The sequence below is a fragment of the Lotus japonicus genome, chromosome 1 (genome assembly GCF_012489685.1).
Source record: "Lotus japonicus ecotype B-129 chromosome 1, LjGifu_v1.2".
In the NCBI taxonomy this organism is placed as follows: domain Eukaryota; kingdom Viridiplantae; phylum Streptophyta; class Magnoliopsida; order Fabales; family Fabaceae; genus Lotus; species Lotus japonicus.
Genome location: NC_080041.1, coordinates 84,545,156 through 84,563,294, shown reverse-complemented (window position 1 = coordinate 84,563,294; position 18,139 = coordinate 84,545,156). Strand labels below are relative to the sequence as shown.

The window sequence follows — 18,139 nt, the reverse complement described above, 5'->3', positions numbered from 1 at the left end:
TAGTGGGTGGCTTAAATATGGAACAAACAGTGTTGTCGAGAGAAACTAAAAAGGAGAAACATTTTGGGGTCAAATTGCTGAGTATTGTAATCAGCATTGCTCATTCGATCCTCCGCGGGATGGAAATGCATGCCGAAACCGTTATAATTATATGAGCAAGCAAATAAATAAATGGATTGGCGCTTATGATGGCGCTAAGCGTATGCAACGAAGCGGTTGGTCGGAGAATGATATTTTGACCCAAGCGCAAGAATTATACGCAGATGGGAAGAAGGGTCAATTTAATTTAATGGCAGGCTCTCCGTGATCAACCACGTTACTGTAGTCAAGCAGGAGGAAATGTTGGCTCAGGAAGTAGTGGATCTAAGAGATCTCGCGATGCATGTGGCTCAAACTCTATAGGATCGATTCTCCGTCCAATGGGTAGGGGGACAGCTAAAAAAAAGGGTAAAAAGAAGAGCACAACAGCTGCCTTGGAGGCGATGGAGAAAGATATCTGTTGAAGCGGTTGTCCCAAGAGCTCTTTGGAAATTAATTGTCTGTAGTGTTTGCTTTATTAATTTTCAAGTGATGTCAAGTCTGTAGTGTTTGCTTTAATAACTTGTCAGTGTTGTCAAGTCTGTAGTGTTTGCTTTAATAATTTGTCAGTGTTTTGTCAAGTCTGTACTGTTTACTTTAATAATTTGTCAGTGTAGTCAGTGGCTTTAATGTATGGGTTACCGAGTTTGAATATGTATCACTCAATTCGAATCTAGTCCTTATCCGATAATTAACTATAGTTCATGTTATTTCTAATCCGTCAGTGTCCACCATTCAATTTATCTATATATGGACTCATAGATCCACCATTCAATGTATCTCTTCCCATCTACTTCAAATTTCACAAAAAATGGATCCACCAGAGTTTGATCTCGAAGCATACCTTGAAAAAAGTGAGAGAGAAGACACTTATATACTCAAACATCTCGGTAGAGATCATGCAGGGGAAAACCAAAGGCTAATTGACGACTACTTTGCCAATGAGCCTACATACGACGATGGAATATTCCGTCGCCGGTACCGGATGCAAAAACATGTTTTCCTTCGAATCGTTGCGGACCTTTCAAGTAGTGATTACGTTATTTGTGTGTTGTGTATTTAGTTTGTTGTCTTGCATTTTAAGTTAAGAAAATTAAATAAATTATTGTGTGCTTAGTTTGTCGTCTTGCATTTTAAGTTAAGCAAATAAAATATATTATTGTGTTCTTAGTTTGTTGTCTTGCATTTTAAGTTAAGCAAATAAAATATATTATTGTGTGCTTAGTTTCTTTTCTTCCATTTGAAGTTAATAAAATAAAATAAATTATTCTGTATATTTTTTTAAAAAAATATTAAATTGTTAAGTGTTTTAATTTACGGTAATTTAATTTAATTTAAAAAACATTAAATTAAATTAAATCGATAATAGTTTATTTAATTTAATTTTTATCGAAAATTTTAATTTTATGAAATCATAAAAAGAAAAATATAAAATTAAATCAAAATATGAAATAAAAAAAGTGGTGGGGCAGGGGGTAGGGTGTTGAATGAAAAACCATTGGAGTGGGTAAAAGTTGAATGAAGTGTTGAACTGGAGAGAGAAGGTGATGTGGAGTGTTGGGAAGAAAAAAAGTGGAGTGTTGAGGGTGTTGAATATTGAAACCATTGGAGATGGTCTTATTCAAAGCCTAAAATGAGGTAGTATTGGTACCTGAAAAGTGTCATTATTGTACTGCAGATCAATGTTGACATTCTGATTTGACAAGTGAGGAGCATTGTGGCCCACTGTATCCACCCCAAACTCTAACCCTAGGGTTAGGGGATTCTGAGGCAAGGAATCTTGGGCCCCAAACCCTTGAGTTTCCAGCGGATTTTGAAGAGAATGAGAGTTATGATCCGAGGGTCCCCCTCCTTGGAATCGAAGAGAGAGAAGATGATAGGGATCATCATCATCAGGCAAGACAAAGGCATCGTTGGGCTGTAACACTTCATCCATTGCCAAAGGTTGCTTGTATCAAGAAGCTGAGACATTATTTCATCACTGTCCTCCATTTGAAATTTGAATTTGGGGATTGTGAAATGAGAGGGAGAGGGAGAGATGAGAGAGAAAGGAGTAACAGTAATGTAACGTAATTCGTATAGTTAGTGTATTTATCAAAATACAAAAATATTCTTATAGACATATTGCCACACTCATTTTCTTTATTTCATTCATTTTTTTTTTTGCTTAAATTGTGATTAATTTAAATTTGATGGGGTTTTCTTTTTCTTTCGTGACTATAGAAAATGTTGGATCCCTCGGTTTTTAAGTACGCTATGGTCGAACTTATCTGCTGTTAACGTCCAAGTGTTTTCCAATCTTTCTCAACATTTTAAACTTCAGAATTTAAAATCTGAACAGTCTTCAACACCCTCTTGAATGTCTGGTCTTCGATGGAAATTTTTTATGTTGTTAACCAATGTCTTGTAAAACTGAGTCATTTAAAAAATCATTTGACAAATAGTACATTAATTATGCGGTATTTGAGCCCATGCAGCAGAAGTTCCATTAGGATTTTTTATGAGATACCTGATTTATATAAATGTGTAAACGATGTAAGTAAAGAAAATTACAACATATTAGGGAATTAAAATACAAACTCATTACTCTATTTTTATAATAGATACCTTCTTTGAAGGTCTTAAACTACTGGAATATCTAAGTTCAATAACTGTTTTGAGTAGTAGTTTGTGTTTGATATTCTCATCTTACTTGCACGTTTCAAACGGTCAAAATTAATAATCAGTACGATTTAACTTTGTGGTAACTTAATAAATTTCAGCAAGATTGTAATGTTTAACTATGTATTTTAACCTAATTTTTCAAATGGATTCAATAGCTTAATAGTTATTAATCTTTTCATAATAAATTAATTTTTCCAGTAGTGATTTGAGTATTTACTAATAAATAAAATACGAATTTTTTGGTAATAAATGTCAGTACCTTTGTACATTTTCATTTTAGCCAACTGCAGAATAAGAACCACTAGACCATCGTGTCCTTCAGCAACATATTGTAAAAATTGTTGAGCGAAATCTACATCTCACGATTTCACTTCCGATGGAATTTAATTGAAAAAAATAAAAATAGATAGTTTTTAAATTTTAAAAATTGAAAGAAATTTAAATTATATTATTTACTCTAGAGCATCCAAATCAACAATATAGTTGACTCTAGTCTCTCCTTTCTTGAAATCAGATAGTTCTCCTTTATTAATCAACATGTTTATTTCTAGGTAATATGGGTAAATAGTCACTTTGGTCCTCAAAAGTGTCCACCGACTTCATATTGGTCCTTAAAAGAATTTTATTCATCTCACGGTCCCTGAATGTGGCAAACGTCTGAATGTGGCAAACGTCTGTCATTTTAGTCCTTAACGTTAAAAACACTTAACAAATGTTAACATTTAATTTTTTATATTTTTTTTACCTACGTGGAAATCATTAGTTTAAATTTAAAAACAAATTAACTAAAAAATTAACTAATTAAAAAAAACCAATTAAAAATTAAAAACAAAAAATCCTAATTTCCTTCTCATCTTCTCCCTTACTTCTTTTTTCTCCATCTTCTTCATCACCGGCAACTGCTCTCAATCCCTATTTGCACAATCCCAGTGTGGTAAGAAGAGGATTTTCTCTCCTTTTGCGGAGTAGAATGAAGCAATGTCGGCGCCGCTGTAGAACCAAAGGTGGAGGTGAAACTCCACCACTCCACATTGAGAACCTTTGTGCTATGCTGTGTTGACCCTCACCAGTGGGTTTGGAATGCTCACTTCATCTTCTCATAAATTCAAACTCAAATTCACAATCTTCCCAACAACAAACTCATATTAAATTAAACAACAAAATATTCCAGAAGTAAAAAACTCACGTTCTCATTTTCCCTCACCCAAATCCAAAAATTCAAAAATAATCATCGTCATCTTTTCCTCCCTTCGAATCCTCCATCTCTATCTCTCTTCCTCACTCGATCCCACTCTCTTTCTTTGCCTCTTTTTACTTTGGTTTTATCCTTCCCCGAACTGAATAAGAGACGAAGAAGGCATAAAAGTAGCTACCCGACGCGACAGCGGCTGTCGATGAGTGAAGAGCTTCAGGGAGAGAAGGAGCTACACGACGACGATGTTATGGGCTCAACGGAGGTGGTGATGGCGCAGCGCAGCGCTTCGCTGAGTGGAGATCCACGTGACGGAGGCGCTGCGAACCCAGAGGTGGTAGCGGCGGCGCGATTCGGTGGTGGTGGTGCTGCCAGATCTAGATTTCGAAGAAGAGGAGAAAGTGGTGGCGAATGGCTCCAGGGATAAAGAAAGTGGTTTGGAAGAAGGAATTGCTTCTAGGGTTTGGAATATCTACTCAGATTTGTGGGTTTGGAGATCTCATCAGGGTTGAGAGAATGGATTTCGGTGGGGGATTTGATTGTCGTGGAGTTTGATTGTGATGGAAGGATTAGTGAAGATGATGAAGTAGATGAGAAGAAGGAGACGGAGAAGGACGGTGATAGCCGCCGATTAGGATTTATTTATGTTTTAATTAATTGAGTTTTTAGTGAATTTGTTAATTTAATTTAATGATTTTTCAAATAAAAAAATGAATTTCTTAACGTCTGTTAAGTGTTTTTACCGTGAAAGACTAAAGTGACGGACGTTTGCCACACTCAGAGACCGCGAGATGAATAAAATTATTTTAGGGGTCAATGTGAAGTCGGTGGACACTTTTGAGGACCAAAGTGACCATTTACCCAGGTAATATGGAAGGAAGGAAGTGAGATGGAAGGATTATGCATGGAAAATGGAGTTTTGATGTGTTTGGATAACAAGGGGAAAAGGGAAAAGGGGGAAAAGGCACATGGGACCCACCGATTCAGAAATCCTCTGCCTTGAGGCGTGAAAACTGACAAAAGGGGTACAGCTTATTAACTTTCTAGTTCTACGCACATGTGTTTTTACTTTTTATTTTCATTAGAAGAATAAATTTTATCTTGTTATAAAATTATACGTATCCAATCTAATTGGCTTTTAACGTTAATATATCTGTATTGGTTCTAATATTGCTTGTGTTTGAAAACCGTCAGTGCATTTCTAATGTTTTTGATTTGGATAAAAAGAAGAGGAGAGATATATTGACTCCAGGAGTAAATTAAAAAATTGACTCCAAATCTTAACCCTTGTTTTTATCATAAATTAACGGCTGAGATCAGTGCATTTCTAATGTCTTTGATTTGGAGAAATTGCAGATTTTATTATGTAAAAGAAATAACTTTATTAAATTGGTAAAATCACGCTTTTGGTTACAAGAGGAATTTTTTTTAAAAATCACTTTAAAACTTAATAATATAATTATATATGTTTAAAAAATGAGATATATATTATTTTTAAAAACTAAAAAGTATATAAAGGATAAAAGAATAAATATATATCACATTCACTTTAATCACTCACTTTTCTTTTCACTCTCTTTTCTTTTTCTCTCGATTCAAACAACTTAAAAATCACCTCATTTTTCTTTTATATTCCTTCTTATTATATTCTTTCCACTTATATTCGTTACACTCATTTTCATCTCTTTATCCAAACAGAGCGTTAGCTACGACAACACCTATGACGTCTGCATCAAAATATTAAAAGTGATGATCTTTATATTTATATAAAAAAGGACAAATACTTTTGAAATAACATGTGAGAAATAAACGTATTTGTAAAGATAAAAAGAGAGAAATATAAATAGTGATCCTGAAAATTGAAAAAATATATTTATTTGATATACAAATATTCATTTGCTCATTATGCGCACTTGAAAACCAATACAATATTAATCAGACAATAAAGAAAAAGAAATAAAATGTATTTTATAAAAATCAAAACAAATTTATATTATGTATTGAAAATATAAGTAAAAAAATGTAATCAATTAATTAGATTATTATTTGCTGGCTAATTTAATTATTTTTAAGAATTATTGCGTTATTGGTTTGGCGTTTTGGAGGGAATTGAGATGATATAGGAGTGTCACGTGACAAAACATTCTAGAAAAATATCTTCTTCTTTTAATATATTATATCGATAAATTGTTAAAATAAAGGGGCCATCTATTTTATATTTATAATATGAAACAACCAATGCAAGACCAGATTCACCGAAGAGCAAAAAGAACTTAACTTGGAGGAATTCACAAATTCCATACCGTACCTAGAGCACATTGATCATAAAAAGACACAAAGACATAACAAGGCTAGGATGAAAACTAACCAAAGCGCAAGCCCATATAAGAACCACTGGAATTTGAAGTGATGGGTACATGATTGGAAAAATGATACAAAAAAGTGAAAAACCTTCACCTTCTTAACTACAGAAGATCATTTTCTTTATTTGAGAAGTGAAGAGAAAAAGAGGGTCTTAAAAGGGACACTAAGAAACTTATGCATATTTAACATAGGACATTTAACATTCCCCTTACAAATGAAATATGCAACTTTTAAAGGGGACATTTAACAACACAAGCTAAACAAGGAAGTTAAGAAATATTGATGATTCAACATAAGCAAATGCAACACCATTAGGTTAAAAAGAAAGAAAACAAAACAAACTATTATATATATACATATACGGAGGACGTATCAAATGAGAAATGTGTTCTATGAGAAAATAAGAATAAATTATGACCGTTAGATCTAATCTCGAACGGTTAAGATTAAAACATGAAAAAATGTGACATTTTAAAAAAAGTCACATGACATTTTTAAGTGGTCATATTAGCATTAAATTATTTTAATCTTGACCATTCATGATTAGATCTAATGGTCATGATTTATTCTCATATATGATCACATTTCTCATGTGATACGTCCCCTATATATACATACATACTAGTGTTTTTTTAACCCGTGCTTTGCACGGGGAATATGTCTATTGTATTTGATACATCGATCATATTACAAATTATAAAAAAATTTAAGATACCAAGAATGTAAGAACAATCATAATGAAGCAGATGATAAACACATATTAATCATGGAAAAAAAAAAGAATGTGTCTATTGTTTTTGATACATCGATCAATACTTTAAATTATAAAAAAATTAACATACAAAGAATGTAAGAACAATTATAATAAAGCAGATGATAAACACGTATTAATCATGGAAAAAAAAAAGAATGTGATAGTAGCACAAATTAGGCTTGTGAAAGATAAATCATAAAATATGACACCATTTTGTTTATTTGATGTCATCCAAGTTTGAGACAATATTACAGGGTACCTACAAAATTTATGAAATATATCAGACTTTGTACAAAATTTACGAACCTTAAACTGACAAAAATAATTTTGCATAGATTTGAAATTAGCCAGCATAGATTTATTTTGGTAATAAATTTTAGGTGCATAAATTTCTCCTCTCCATTTATAACTGAATGCATTCGGTTGGTATCCCATTTGATTTTATTTGAAACTTAACATAATATCAATCAATTAGTTTAGAATATAATAATTGTTTAAAAAAATATAATGATACTTTTTATATAAAACAAGATCTCACGTTACATATACATAAAGAAATCTCTAAAGTTAAAAAGAAGATTTTAATATTTTATGAAAAAGTTTCTCATATTTAAAATTTTTAAATTAGCCAACATAGATTTGTTTTGGTAATAAATTTTTGGTGCAGAAATTTCTCCACTCCATTTATAACTGAATGCATTCGGTCGGTATCTCATTTGATTTTATTTGTAATTTAACACAATATCAATCAATTAGTTTAAAATATAATGATTGTTAAAAAAATTATAATGATACTTTTTATATAAAACAATATCTCACGTTACATATGCATAAAAAAATCTCTAAAGTTAAAAAGAAGATTTTAAAATTTTCAGTGTAACACGTGTCAAAATAGGAGAAGGATTTACTTATACATAGGTGGCAACACCTTGAAACATCATTACAACAAACATTGATCTTTGCATGCTCTTTTTTGCCACCATTTATCAAGAAGTGTGGTCCCTTAGAGCTGTATAGTAGCCACCAACTGTATTTAGAACAACACATTTTATACTATCCTTGGTGTAGAACTCAGGCTCCTTTTCTTGCAAATCCATCATAGATCATCAATCATCGTCATGCTTCTTTGGTAGTTGGTAGCATCAATGTCTTTCTTTTACTCTACATTATTGGGAATGATCTTAAATTGTGCAAGATGATGCATGTGTTATAGAAAAAAATACAAATCAAATTGCAAACCAAGCAAGAGCTTACATTGCACATGTGAGATGGACAAAACAGATTAAGAGGAATAATGAAATAATGTTTAGGTAGTGGAAAACAATTGAATTACCGAAAAAAGGTCAGCAACAGACATGCAAGTCCATAAAACCCGGATAAGAGTTAATAATCTTTTTATACTAAGCAATCAGAATGTGTGAAGGATATAATAAATTTCTTCCCTTACCTAAGATTGGGAAGAGAAGTAATGTCCATAGAGCTCAACAAAGTCCCTATCCTCATTATATGAATCCATAACTGTTCATTCTGCCACCAATCTTATATACTAACCCCATTCCACATAAAGATGCAGCTATGAGTACAACTAATACCCATGCATGTGACAGGTATAAGAATGCAGTTCCCGGACCATAACCCCAAACATTCTTGAGCCAAATAGGAAACTACCTGAAAATCAAATAGAATCAGACCTTTAGTTAAGCAAATTTAGAATTTTAACCCATGTACTAATTGAAAAAAAGCTTCCATTATTGAGATAGTAAAGCAAAATAAAAGAGACTATAGCTATGTCTAAAAGCGATTTACAATTGACAACAAAAAAAAAAGCTATTAATTAATAAGAAAAATAGCAAAATCTGGAATTGAAAGCAATCATATGAATAAGTATCTTACCGAAATCTCATTTCCTTAACGGAATTGAAAGCAATCATAGTAAGAGTTTATCTGCCTTCATGATGCTGACATTGTAGATGAAGTTTTGGCAGCCAAAACTGGAAGACAATGATGCAATTAAATAAACTTGCAATGAGAAGGATAAAAGCATGTAAGTCTGTTATCAATTGGCCGATTAAGTACATTCAGAATAAGGGTTGCATAAGAGGAAACATCACAACATTAGTTTATTTAAGAGATATGGAAGCATCACAGAAATCACCAACAAATACTAAAGCATATATGAAATTAAACAAAACAATCACAAAATGGGGAACAATGAACAAATTAAGAGAAAATTAAAGGCCATGACTTTTAGGAACTGAATCAATACTACCAAATATAGTGCTCACTAATTAAGTCAATCAAATTCAGCAACAAAAAATAACCTTTAGGAAGTGAAGCATAAACATTTATGTCAAACACTTACATAATTATCAACTTACACAATTATCAGCACCACATAAAGCAAGTTGCATACTCGAGTGATCTTCCTCATTTTTCCTCCATGCCAACCGCTTCACAGTAGAGGACACGTCACTAAGAATTAATGTGAGAACGACACGTCACTAAATCAGTCTGATGGAAGTTCTTCTTTTCTAATATATATTGATTGATATGGGAGAGTATGTAGTAAGAGGGCCTATTTTAATGTGAGAGTGAGAGGAAGTAATTTTAACCATTAGATCAAAATTTTAACGGTCGAGACTTTAAGGCTCTTAAAAAAAATCACATGCCTCATATCCCCTATTTCAAAAACCCTGTTTTATGTGATGAGTGTGTGTGTACTGTGACTGCTGCTGCTAGTTGTAAATTAGAGAGATTTATGGCGGTGGAGAAGAATTCTAGAGAAAATGGAGGATGGAAAACGTTGGTTGATGTTGGCTGCTTTCGAAGGTTGTCAGAAGTTTCTTTCTGCCATTTGTTGCTCTCATGTGGACTGTGGCCAAAGATATTTTGTGCAAGTTCTGGAAAGTTCTCGACTTATCCCCAATTCATCCACTGAAAACCTTTGATCAAAACAATAAGAGATGCGTGTAATTTTTAACAGTTTCATCCACAGGCAAATACGCCAGCAAATCAGAGTTTACAAACGTCGCAAGGCCCGGGGGAACATCTCCCCCCCCTCCCCCCACCAAACATAATGGTCAGAAGACACAACATTACGAGCTAAACGTCTGCAACAGAATTACTAAAATGACAAACAAAAGTAAAACCAACAGAATCAAAATATGCAACTAAGGAAATTGTCTCCTGCACTAAAATAGACAAGTAAGACCTCTCACTCCCTGCTTTCCTACATAACAAAAAGAGTGTTAAACAATCAATCTCCAAACAGACAGAGGAATTAGATCTAAGTTGATGTGCAACTGCTTAATTCTGAGCATAACTCTAACTCAAAGATTATCAGGCAATCATGGCCCCCATATTTAGTAAGTTCTGCCACTGTTGGCACCATAATCATGACACTTTTCTTGAATAAGAATAATCCTTCTTTAAATACAGTCAAAAGTCGAGCGTATGTCCAAACATTCTGGATATCTTGACCTCATAACACGTTCAATAGATGTTATTCTTGGCTTGAGTAGCTGAACTTCATGATTTTAGCTCACTGTGATCTGTTGTGATCTGTTATCGTATATTCAAAAATGCACTTCTGAGTTCTAGGTAAATTGAAGCTATCGGCCTACCAATTTTGCTTAGGTAGCAAATGTTGAACTATTCTTCAATTGTTTTCTCGTTTGAGAAGGCATTGCAGAAACTATCAAGGATTATCTGGCAATGGTGATTAAGAAAACATTAAGAAAACACCGTAGTTAAACAAATCATTCGAGTAAGAGGTGTTTGGTGTTTGCAACAGCACTAGAAATGTGTGTTTCACAAATATACACTGGAGAATAACTTCTCCATGAATCAAATAATATTATTCACCCCCTAAACACTTGAAAATCTCAGCAGACTAAACACTATTTCATTTACTAGTCAATCATTTCTTTCCTCTCCTCAGAATTTCTTCCTTTGATACTGCCTGCAAAATATACAATGGAGTTACAAACAGTGCGGGGAATTCAAAATAGTAGCACAAGCAGAACTGATATATTAAGCTATTCACAAAAATATGATGTTTAACAAAGGATACAGATAAAGAGCAATATCGGTTGGCTTCTTCTGCAACTACCACCTTCCCTAGCTGCATACAAACCATTCATATTTTACATCAATTACAATCACAGAAATTGACACTTAAACCAAAAATCAAAGAAATTATCAAATCATAAATATCATCAAGTACAAATGAAGCCATACCATCTTGGTGCAAGGGGAAGGAGTAAATTGAAGTCAAAAGTAATGACAAATCCACGACTAAAACCACTAAGGTTTTGACCCAAGATAACCCATATGATCCACAAGGTCTTGCAAATCCTCAGTCCAATCATCAGGATTTGAGACCAAATCCTCCAATGGTGCATCAATTTGGGAAAGATCACCAATTACAACCTCATCCTCAGGGTTCCCAGCAACCAGGTCCTGGTTCAGCAAGTCCTCCCACATAGCATCACTGACTGAACTCAAATTACTCCCTCTTGCAGCAGGAACTGAACTTGATATTGGGTCTTTGATTTCACTGCTTGATTCATTATCATAAGCAGCTGAGAAAATTGACCCCATCTCAGGCTCAACAGTAGCCAACCCTTCTTGTTCTTGACTTGTAAAATCCACCACTGATTCAATTGGCACCATCATGGTCACAGGGTCTTGTTGCATATTCTCCACACTTGGGCTAGCAGTCAGTCTCCGTTTTCGCCTGATCTGACCACCCTGCAATTCTTTGTTCTGAGCATTCCTGTGTGCCAATTGTTGCATAAAAGACTGATTACTGAGAGCCTTGGCAAGGAATGTCATCATCTGCTGATGTTTCTTCTCAGTGGTTTGCAATCTAGCCTCCATAGCAGTCAATTGCTCCCTAGAATTGTGCTGCTGCTGCCTCAACTTCACAATTTCTGCCATTAACACCATCCTGTCTCTCCTCAACCTGTCAATATCACCTTCCAGCCCATACTCCCCCAACTCAATACAAGCCCCTTGCTGCATTCCCTGTGACTGTGTCACTGTCACATTTCTTCTTCTCTTTATAGTCTTCAACAGATGCCTCTGCCCTGCCAAAAACCCCTCGTTTGCAAATTCCCATCGATCAGGATCAACTTTTCTAAAACCCTGTTTGTGATCATAATTCCAAAGATCAGATCACTATTTGCTCACATAAGGGTATTGCTAAAAATATAAATTTCTATTCAAAAGTTCAGCTAACTAATCAAACACATAAAGGGCACTGCTAAAAATAGAAAATTTCCATTCAAAAGTTCTAGTATGGAAACCATTAACTGAGTCAAACAATTCATCAAACACATAGAGGGCATAAAATATTCCTAGCTGAACATCAGAAACTGGTACTTACATAGGTATTGAGCTGACGAACGAAGCTGGAGAAGTTGTTGTGCTTGAAGTAACGAGGTAAAATGGTGGTGGAGAATCTGCTAGAGTCCCAGACGACGAAGCTGTTGCGAGCTTTGCTCCAGGAAACAATGGAGTCAGTGGAAGGATCTTCCACCACTTCATAGGTCTTGGTGAGAAATGGAGGAGGACCCACATCGTGTAACCCTTCCATGGGTTGTGGAGAGAGGTTTGAGCTTGAAGATGAAGAAGAAGATGCACATGATGTTGAACCAGCTGCAACAAATGCCACTGATTCTTCCTCTTTGACTATGATTCCCTTCATTGAACTCTTTACTTCACTGAATGATGTGGGTGTTTGATTTTTATGGCGGGGGAGCAGAAGATTCTAGAGAAAATGGAAAACATTGGTTGATGTTGGCTGCTTTCGAAGGTTGTCAGAAGTTTCTGCCATTTGTTGCTCTCATGTGGGTTGTGGCCAAAGATATTTCTGTGGAAGTTCTAGAAAGTTCGAGACTTATCCGATTCATCCACTAAAAACCTAACAAGAGACGCGCGTAAATTTTTTTTAACAGTTCCAAAGAGATTAAATTAAACCTAAGGCAGCAAATCAGAGTTTACCAACGACGCAAGAACATCTCCCCTCACACAGAATGGTCCAAAGACACAACATTACGAGCTAAAAAATCTGTAACATAATTACTACAACGACGAACAAAACTAAAATCAACACAATTAAAATTAAAATAAACAACTAAAGAAAGTGTCTCTTGCACTAAAGTAGACAAGTAAGACCTGCCGCCTCACTCAATACGGGTGACGTCGCAGGCATCTCGAAGTTATAGCGGCTAGGGGTGAGAATATGTCAGGTCGTTCGTAGGGGCCTATGGCCTAGCCTACCACAGGCTCAGGTCAGGCCAGGCCAAATTGGTAAATAGGCAAGGCTTAAGCTTTTTGAAAAGCCTATTTAGTTAAAAAGGTCAGGCTCAGGCCATTCAACAAGCCTTGTAAGCTTTACAGGCTAGCCTATTTAAGTAAATATGATTAGTATTTATTTGGTAAATCGTAAATATGATAAGTATAAATATATTTTACCCTTGATGATGTCTATATATTAGAAATTTATAATAATATCTTGATATTATATACTTATTGACATTTTTATATATTTAAGCAAATTGACTTATATAACGATTCAAAGTTATAAGTCTATTTAACAATAAATATATGACGTATTTAAATATCTTAATATGACGTGTGATTTTAAATTGGCTCTCCAACTCTAAGAAACCAACATAATCTCGTTTAGTTTCATCACTACCTATTAGCTAATAATATTATAAGTCTGATTGTTGAAAAAATTATTTTAGTATAATTTAACCTGTTAGCTTATAAGTTTGATAGCTTCTTTGCAGATAAATTCGTTAACAAACGTAAAACTCTTGTTGTGAAACGGGCCTTTAAACAGGCTACCAGGCCAGGCTCGAAAAAAAACCTTTGATAGGTCATAGGCCAGACTCAGGCCTTAAGATTTTTAAACAGGCTAGGCCTATTTAAGCAAAGCCTACCTAGGTCCAGCCTATTCCCACCCCTACCAGCTGCTGACAGAACCTCACCATCACCATCTTGGGCTATCATGCCAAACTCAGTCTCTCCACCCATCGAAGTAGCACAAAAGGAAGCGTCAACATTGAACTTCACACAACCATGTCACGGACGTTGCCAAGATGAGGAAGAGGGACGTGTCGTTATCGTCGGAACACCACCAGGAAAAAGCTCCACCAATAGCTAGTGAGCTCGCCTCTGGGTCTGGATGTGTGCGGGCCTGGATAAGAGAGAGTGGACTTGTGACGCTGGAGTAGAAGCTTTACCCAAAAACCTTAAGGCAATTGGGATTGCAACTTTCTAGCTTATATTCTATTGATTTTGTCTCCAACTTAGTAATGTAGGACTTCCTTTGTATATTTTCAACACTCCCCCTTCAAGTCCAACTAGATTCGTCTTGTTGGACTTGCTCTGTCTAGGCTTGTACTGAAGCAGGAACCTCAAAGGCCGTCATTTTTTTTTTGGCTTGTGCTCCTTCTGCGAACCTGAGTCTCAGGGGCTCATGGCTTTTTTTTAGTTGATATATTCTTTCCTTTTTTCTCGAGCCATTTTTTATCGTGGATCATTTGGCAAGTGGGCTCTGATACCACTGTTGGATCTGAATGCGTGCGGGCATGGATCAAAGAGAGTGAACTTGTGACGCTGGAGTAGAAGCTTTACCCAAAAACCTTAAGGCAATTGAGATTGCAACTCTCTAGCTTATATTTTATTGATTTGTCTCCAACTTAGCAATGTGAGACTTCCTTTGTATATTTTCAACAGCTGCAGCACCCTTAGAAAGTCGAAAGCAACACCCTTCAAAATCAGCTTATTCCTCCCCTCCCATATTGCATAAATGTGGCACAAATTCTCCCAGCCAAGACCTTGTATGCATCGCCTACCTACGCTACCATTGTAGTTGAGAAGGGGCTTTTTGTTCCCAAAAAACGCAGCCGCATGTCAGACGCAAACCAACAACATCAAACCGCATCGCACCGGAGTAGCACATGGTCGACCGTCTCATCCTCCACGTTACACAAAGGGCACCGAGGATCAACCTCCATCCCACACGGACGGAGCGTCGTACACACCGACGATATATTACGACTACCCCTCCACACTACCTCCAAACAGCAAGGAACCACACTAGCACCCGAAGAAGGTCATGACAACTCACCACAAGTTCATTAAAGTGAGACACATACAATTAAGACTTAGAGGGGGAAATGTACTGGAATACACTTATATACTTATTAATTTTTTATAAGGTCTAATACTTCAAATCGAATACTATCAAATTTTATACAATACAACATATTAAACTAGTGCTAACTTATGTATTTAGAGGACATCATGAGACCCCAAATTCAAGAAATCAAGGCAATTTTCTAGTACTTCTCTTTTCAATGCAGAGTAATCTTTTTTTTTTGATAATGAAAATTGTTAAAACTTAGGTTCACAATTCGATAAAAATGTCTATTTTATAAGTTTATAAGTTGTATATATTAAGTGGAAAATTGATGAAAAGTGTGGTGTCATTACCGTAATAGATAAAGTGTAGTTTCTGTGTTTGTGATCTAAGCAAGCACCATCACCCCCTTTACCACTTTTCATTTATTTATAAGTAAAAATAAGTAAGCTTAAACTTCCCAACATCGACCATAGTTCATGAGTTGCTCCCTTTCTCTTGCTGCACCAAGAAGAAGAACAGAACTCACGGTACCAGCAGCATGGCCAGCTCTTCATCTTCCTCCTTATCGATGGAGCTGGACGAGTCGACGGAGAGCCGAATCGAACGGTTAATATCGGAGAACCCAGTGATCATCTTCACCAAATCCTCCTCCCCCTGCTGCATGTGCCATGTCATGAAGAACCTCCTCTCCACCATCGGCGTCCACCCCACTGTCATCAAATTGGACGACCATGAGATCACCGCCGCCCTCCACAACAACACCACCACCCCTGCCGCCTTCATCGGCGGCACCTGTATCGGCGGTTTAGAGTCCCTCGTGGCCCTCCACGTCACCGGCCTCCTCGTCCCCAAGCTCCATCAAGTCGGTGCTCTCTGCCACCTATGATCATACCAATTCCCACTCCTACAACTTGCCATCCATCCTTAGTTAATTTCCGTAATTTTATTTAATTACTATGATGCTATTATCTATTTCCCCAGAAAAATTTAAGCATAACTAATTTAGCTAGGGATGGTAACGACTATTAGTATTGGCTAGCCATGGTTTCAATTATTTGAAGGTTTATTGCTTAACAAAAAAAAATTGAAGGTTTACCAGCAAGTTCTAGCATAATTGGTAGATAATTAAACTTCTTAAACATTTAGTTTTAGATTTGATCTTTGGACAGTGTGTATGGAGAATGATTTATCGCGAAAAGTCTACCAACTTGATGAGATCGTTGAACTTCAAGAAATTAGTCTTATTGCTGCTGGCTGTGAGATAACTTTGAAAAAAAATGTTTTGAGGGGTTTGTGTTTGTATTTCATTATTGTTCTCTTCATTTTCAACGTCTTGCTTTTGTTTAAGAAAGATGGCAATCTGCCAAATTATATTGCTAGATTTGGTGCAGATAGATTTCAGTGTGTTTGATTTTTCCACCTCTCTTTCATCTTTATTCTCTATCGATAATATCAATTAAATCATCTGTCATATCTTTATTTTCTCTCTAGCTCATTTATTTCTATTTCTCTCTTCTTTCATCTCTCCACAGCTCAAAAATGAGGTGTGAAAGTACAATTATTCTTAAAAGAGAGCTCACAATACTAGTGGTGCAATAGAAGCTTGGTTTCTCAATTTTTTAATAAGCACTAAATCTATGAACATAATAATGGAAAACGTTTGATAGACCAATAAGAACAATTTCTATAAGTAATTTTAGTGTGGTGTGTCAAACAAAGAGGCTGCAAATTTAGGAAATTAAACAAAGCATGGAAAAAGAATATTTCCTGATTAAGGAAAACGAGGGATCACAATGATGATAATCAAGGGGAAGGTGTCCTAAATCTCAAACCCACTTCCCACCATTGTGAGCCAATTATTTCTCCTTTGAGTTGGGAAAAAGACACAAGTGATGACATCAACCACTACAACTACAGCGACATTCCCAGGCTGAGTGAGTGCGTTTTACACTTTCTAAATTTTTTTCTGCTTTCTTTCTCTAATGCTAAATTAGACGTGGAAAGCATCATGGTTTTGATTTAAAACAATTAGAGGATCAAATTAGAATCTTCGCACTTTTCCTCTTGTAAAAAGAATTAATTAGAATCTTTGGGCCTCACGTAAGCCTAATGATTCCATTTCCATAGAGAAGAAGTATGGACATGCCACATTCAACACATTGATTAAGGTTTTCAAGTACAATTATTATGTTTATAAAATTCTTATATAAAATGCGTATAACAAAGAAACAACACTAGGCAGCCACCGTGAAAATGGCAATTGTGTGGCTTGGGCGGCCACGTCAAAATCAAGTGTTCCATATTGCTTGGGCTTTAAGCCTTTCGGTATTGCACTCTCCTCTCAACGTCATAAAGCCTCTTTGATTCATGTAAGGCAAAAATGCATTAAGTCATGTACTTTAATCCTTTTGCAAACAGACTCTTTAACTTTAATTTTGACATAATCAATCCTTATGCTCAAATACATAGGCATATTATCATTGATTCCCATGTCTCTACATGTCACCGTCAAGTTAGTCTAAAAGTCTGGCAATTAAACCATCAAGTGACTCCTTCTGTTAGGTTGAACCCTCCATCATCACGTCTACATCGGCACAAGCACCGCCCCACCAACTTCTCTATTTATGTTTCCATGACGAAGACTCCAACAACATCAACTCGGCCCCTTCATTTATTAACCACGAACCCTTGCTTGCTCTCTATTTGTTCATCCTCTTATTATGTAGCTAACGAGTGTTGTGATTCAGGGGGCGTGGAAAACAACATAAGTAAGATATCTCAACCATAGATCGCCTGAAGGCTTAAGATCGTCAGCCCCTAATGGTCACCAAAGGCACACATAAAGGAACCTTGTTAGGTTGCCTCGAATAAATTTGGCCCAAATTCTCCATCCCCTTGACAGCTATAAGGCGTTTATCCAAATCTC

The 18,139-nt window shown here is 35.6% G+C and overlaps 2 protein-coding genes across 3 annotated transcripts; one reads left to right on the top strand and one right to left on the bottom strand.

Moving 5' to 3' along the window:
* Nucleotides 1-10,022: 10,022 nt before the first annotated feature.
* Nucleotides 10,023-12,924, bottom strand: LOC130724770 (heat shock factor protein HSF30). 2 transcript variants are annotated; one of them, XM_057576059.1, is made up of 4 exons: nt 12,442-12,924; nt 11,292-12,200; nt 11,125-11,175; nt 10,023-10,760 (listed from the first exon to the last, which is right to left on the bottom strand). In XM_057576059.1, the coding sequence occupies exons 1-2, from the start codon at nt 12,760-12,762 to the stop codon at nt 11,358-11,360; spliced, it is 1,164 nt and encodes a 387-aa protein (XP_057432042.1). In that variant the 5' UTR covers nt 12,763-12,924; the 3' UTR covers nt 10,023-10,760; nt 11,125-11,175; nt 11,292-11,357. The 2 variants fall into 2 exon arrangements, with proteins under 2 accessions (XP_057432042.1, XP_057432037.1); XM_057576054.1 differs by having other exon boundaries at nt 10,023-11,175.
* A 2,617-nt stretch (nt 12,925-15,541) lies between these two features.
* On the top strand, nt 15,542-16,677 carry LOC130749229 (glutaredoxin-C6-like). Its single transcript, XM_057602555.1, has 2 exons — nt 15,542-15,564; nt 15,661-16,677. Exons 1-2 carry the CDS (start codon nt 15,542-15,544, stop codon nt 16,097-16,099), a joined length of 462 nt encoding a protein of 153 aa, XP_057458538.1. The 3' UTR covers nt 16,100-16,677.
* Nucleotides 16,678-18,139: the final 1,462 nt, after the last annotated feature.

Excerpts from the sequence above, each read along its gene's own strand:
- LOC130749229 (XM_057602555.1), top strand. The coding sequence starts at position 15,542 with ATGAAAAGTGTGGTGTCATTACC. Across the intron at positions 15,565-15,660 it reads AAAAGTGTGGTGTCATTACC|CTTAAACTTCCCAACATCGA; the intron begins GTAATAGATAAA and ends AAAATAAGTAAG.
- LOC130724770 (XM_057576054.1), bottom strand. The coding sequence starts at position 12,762 with ATGAAGGGAATCATAGTCAAAGAGGAAGAATCAGTGGCATTTGTTGCA. Across the intron at positions 12,201-12,441 it reads TTCGTCAGCTCAATACCTAT|GGTTTTAGAAAAGTTGATCC; the intron begins GTAAGTACCAGT and ends GATCACAAACAG.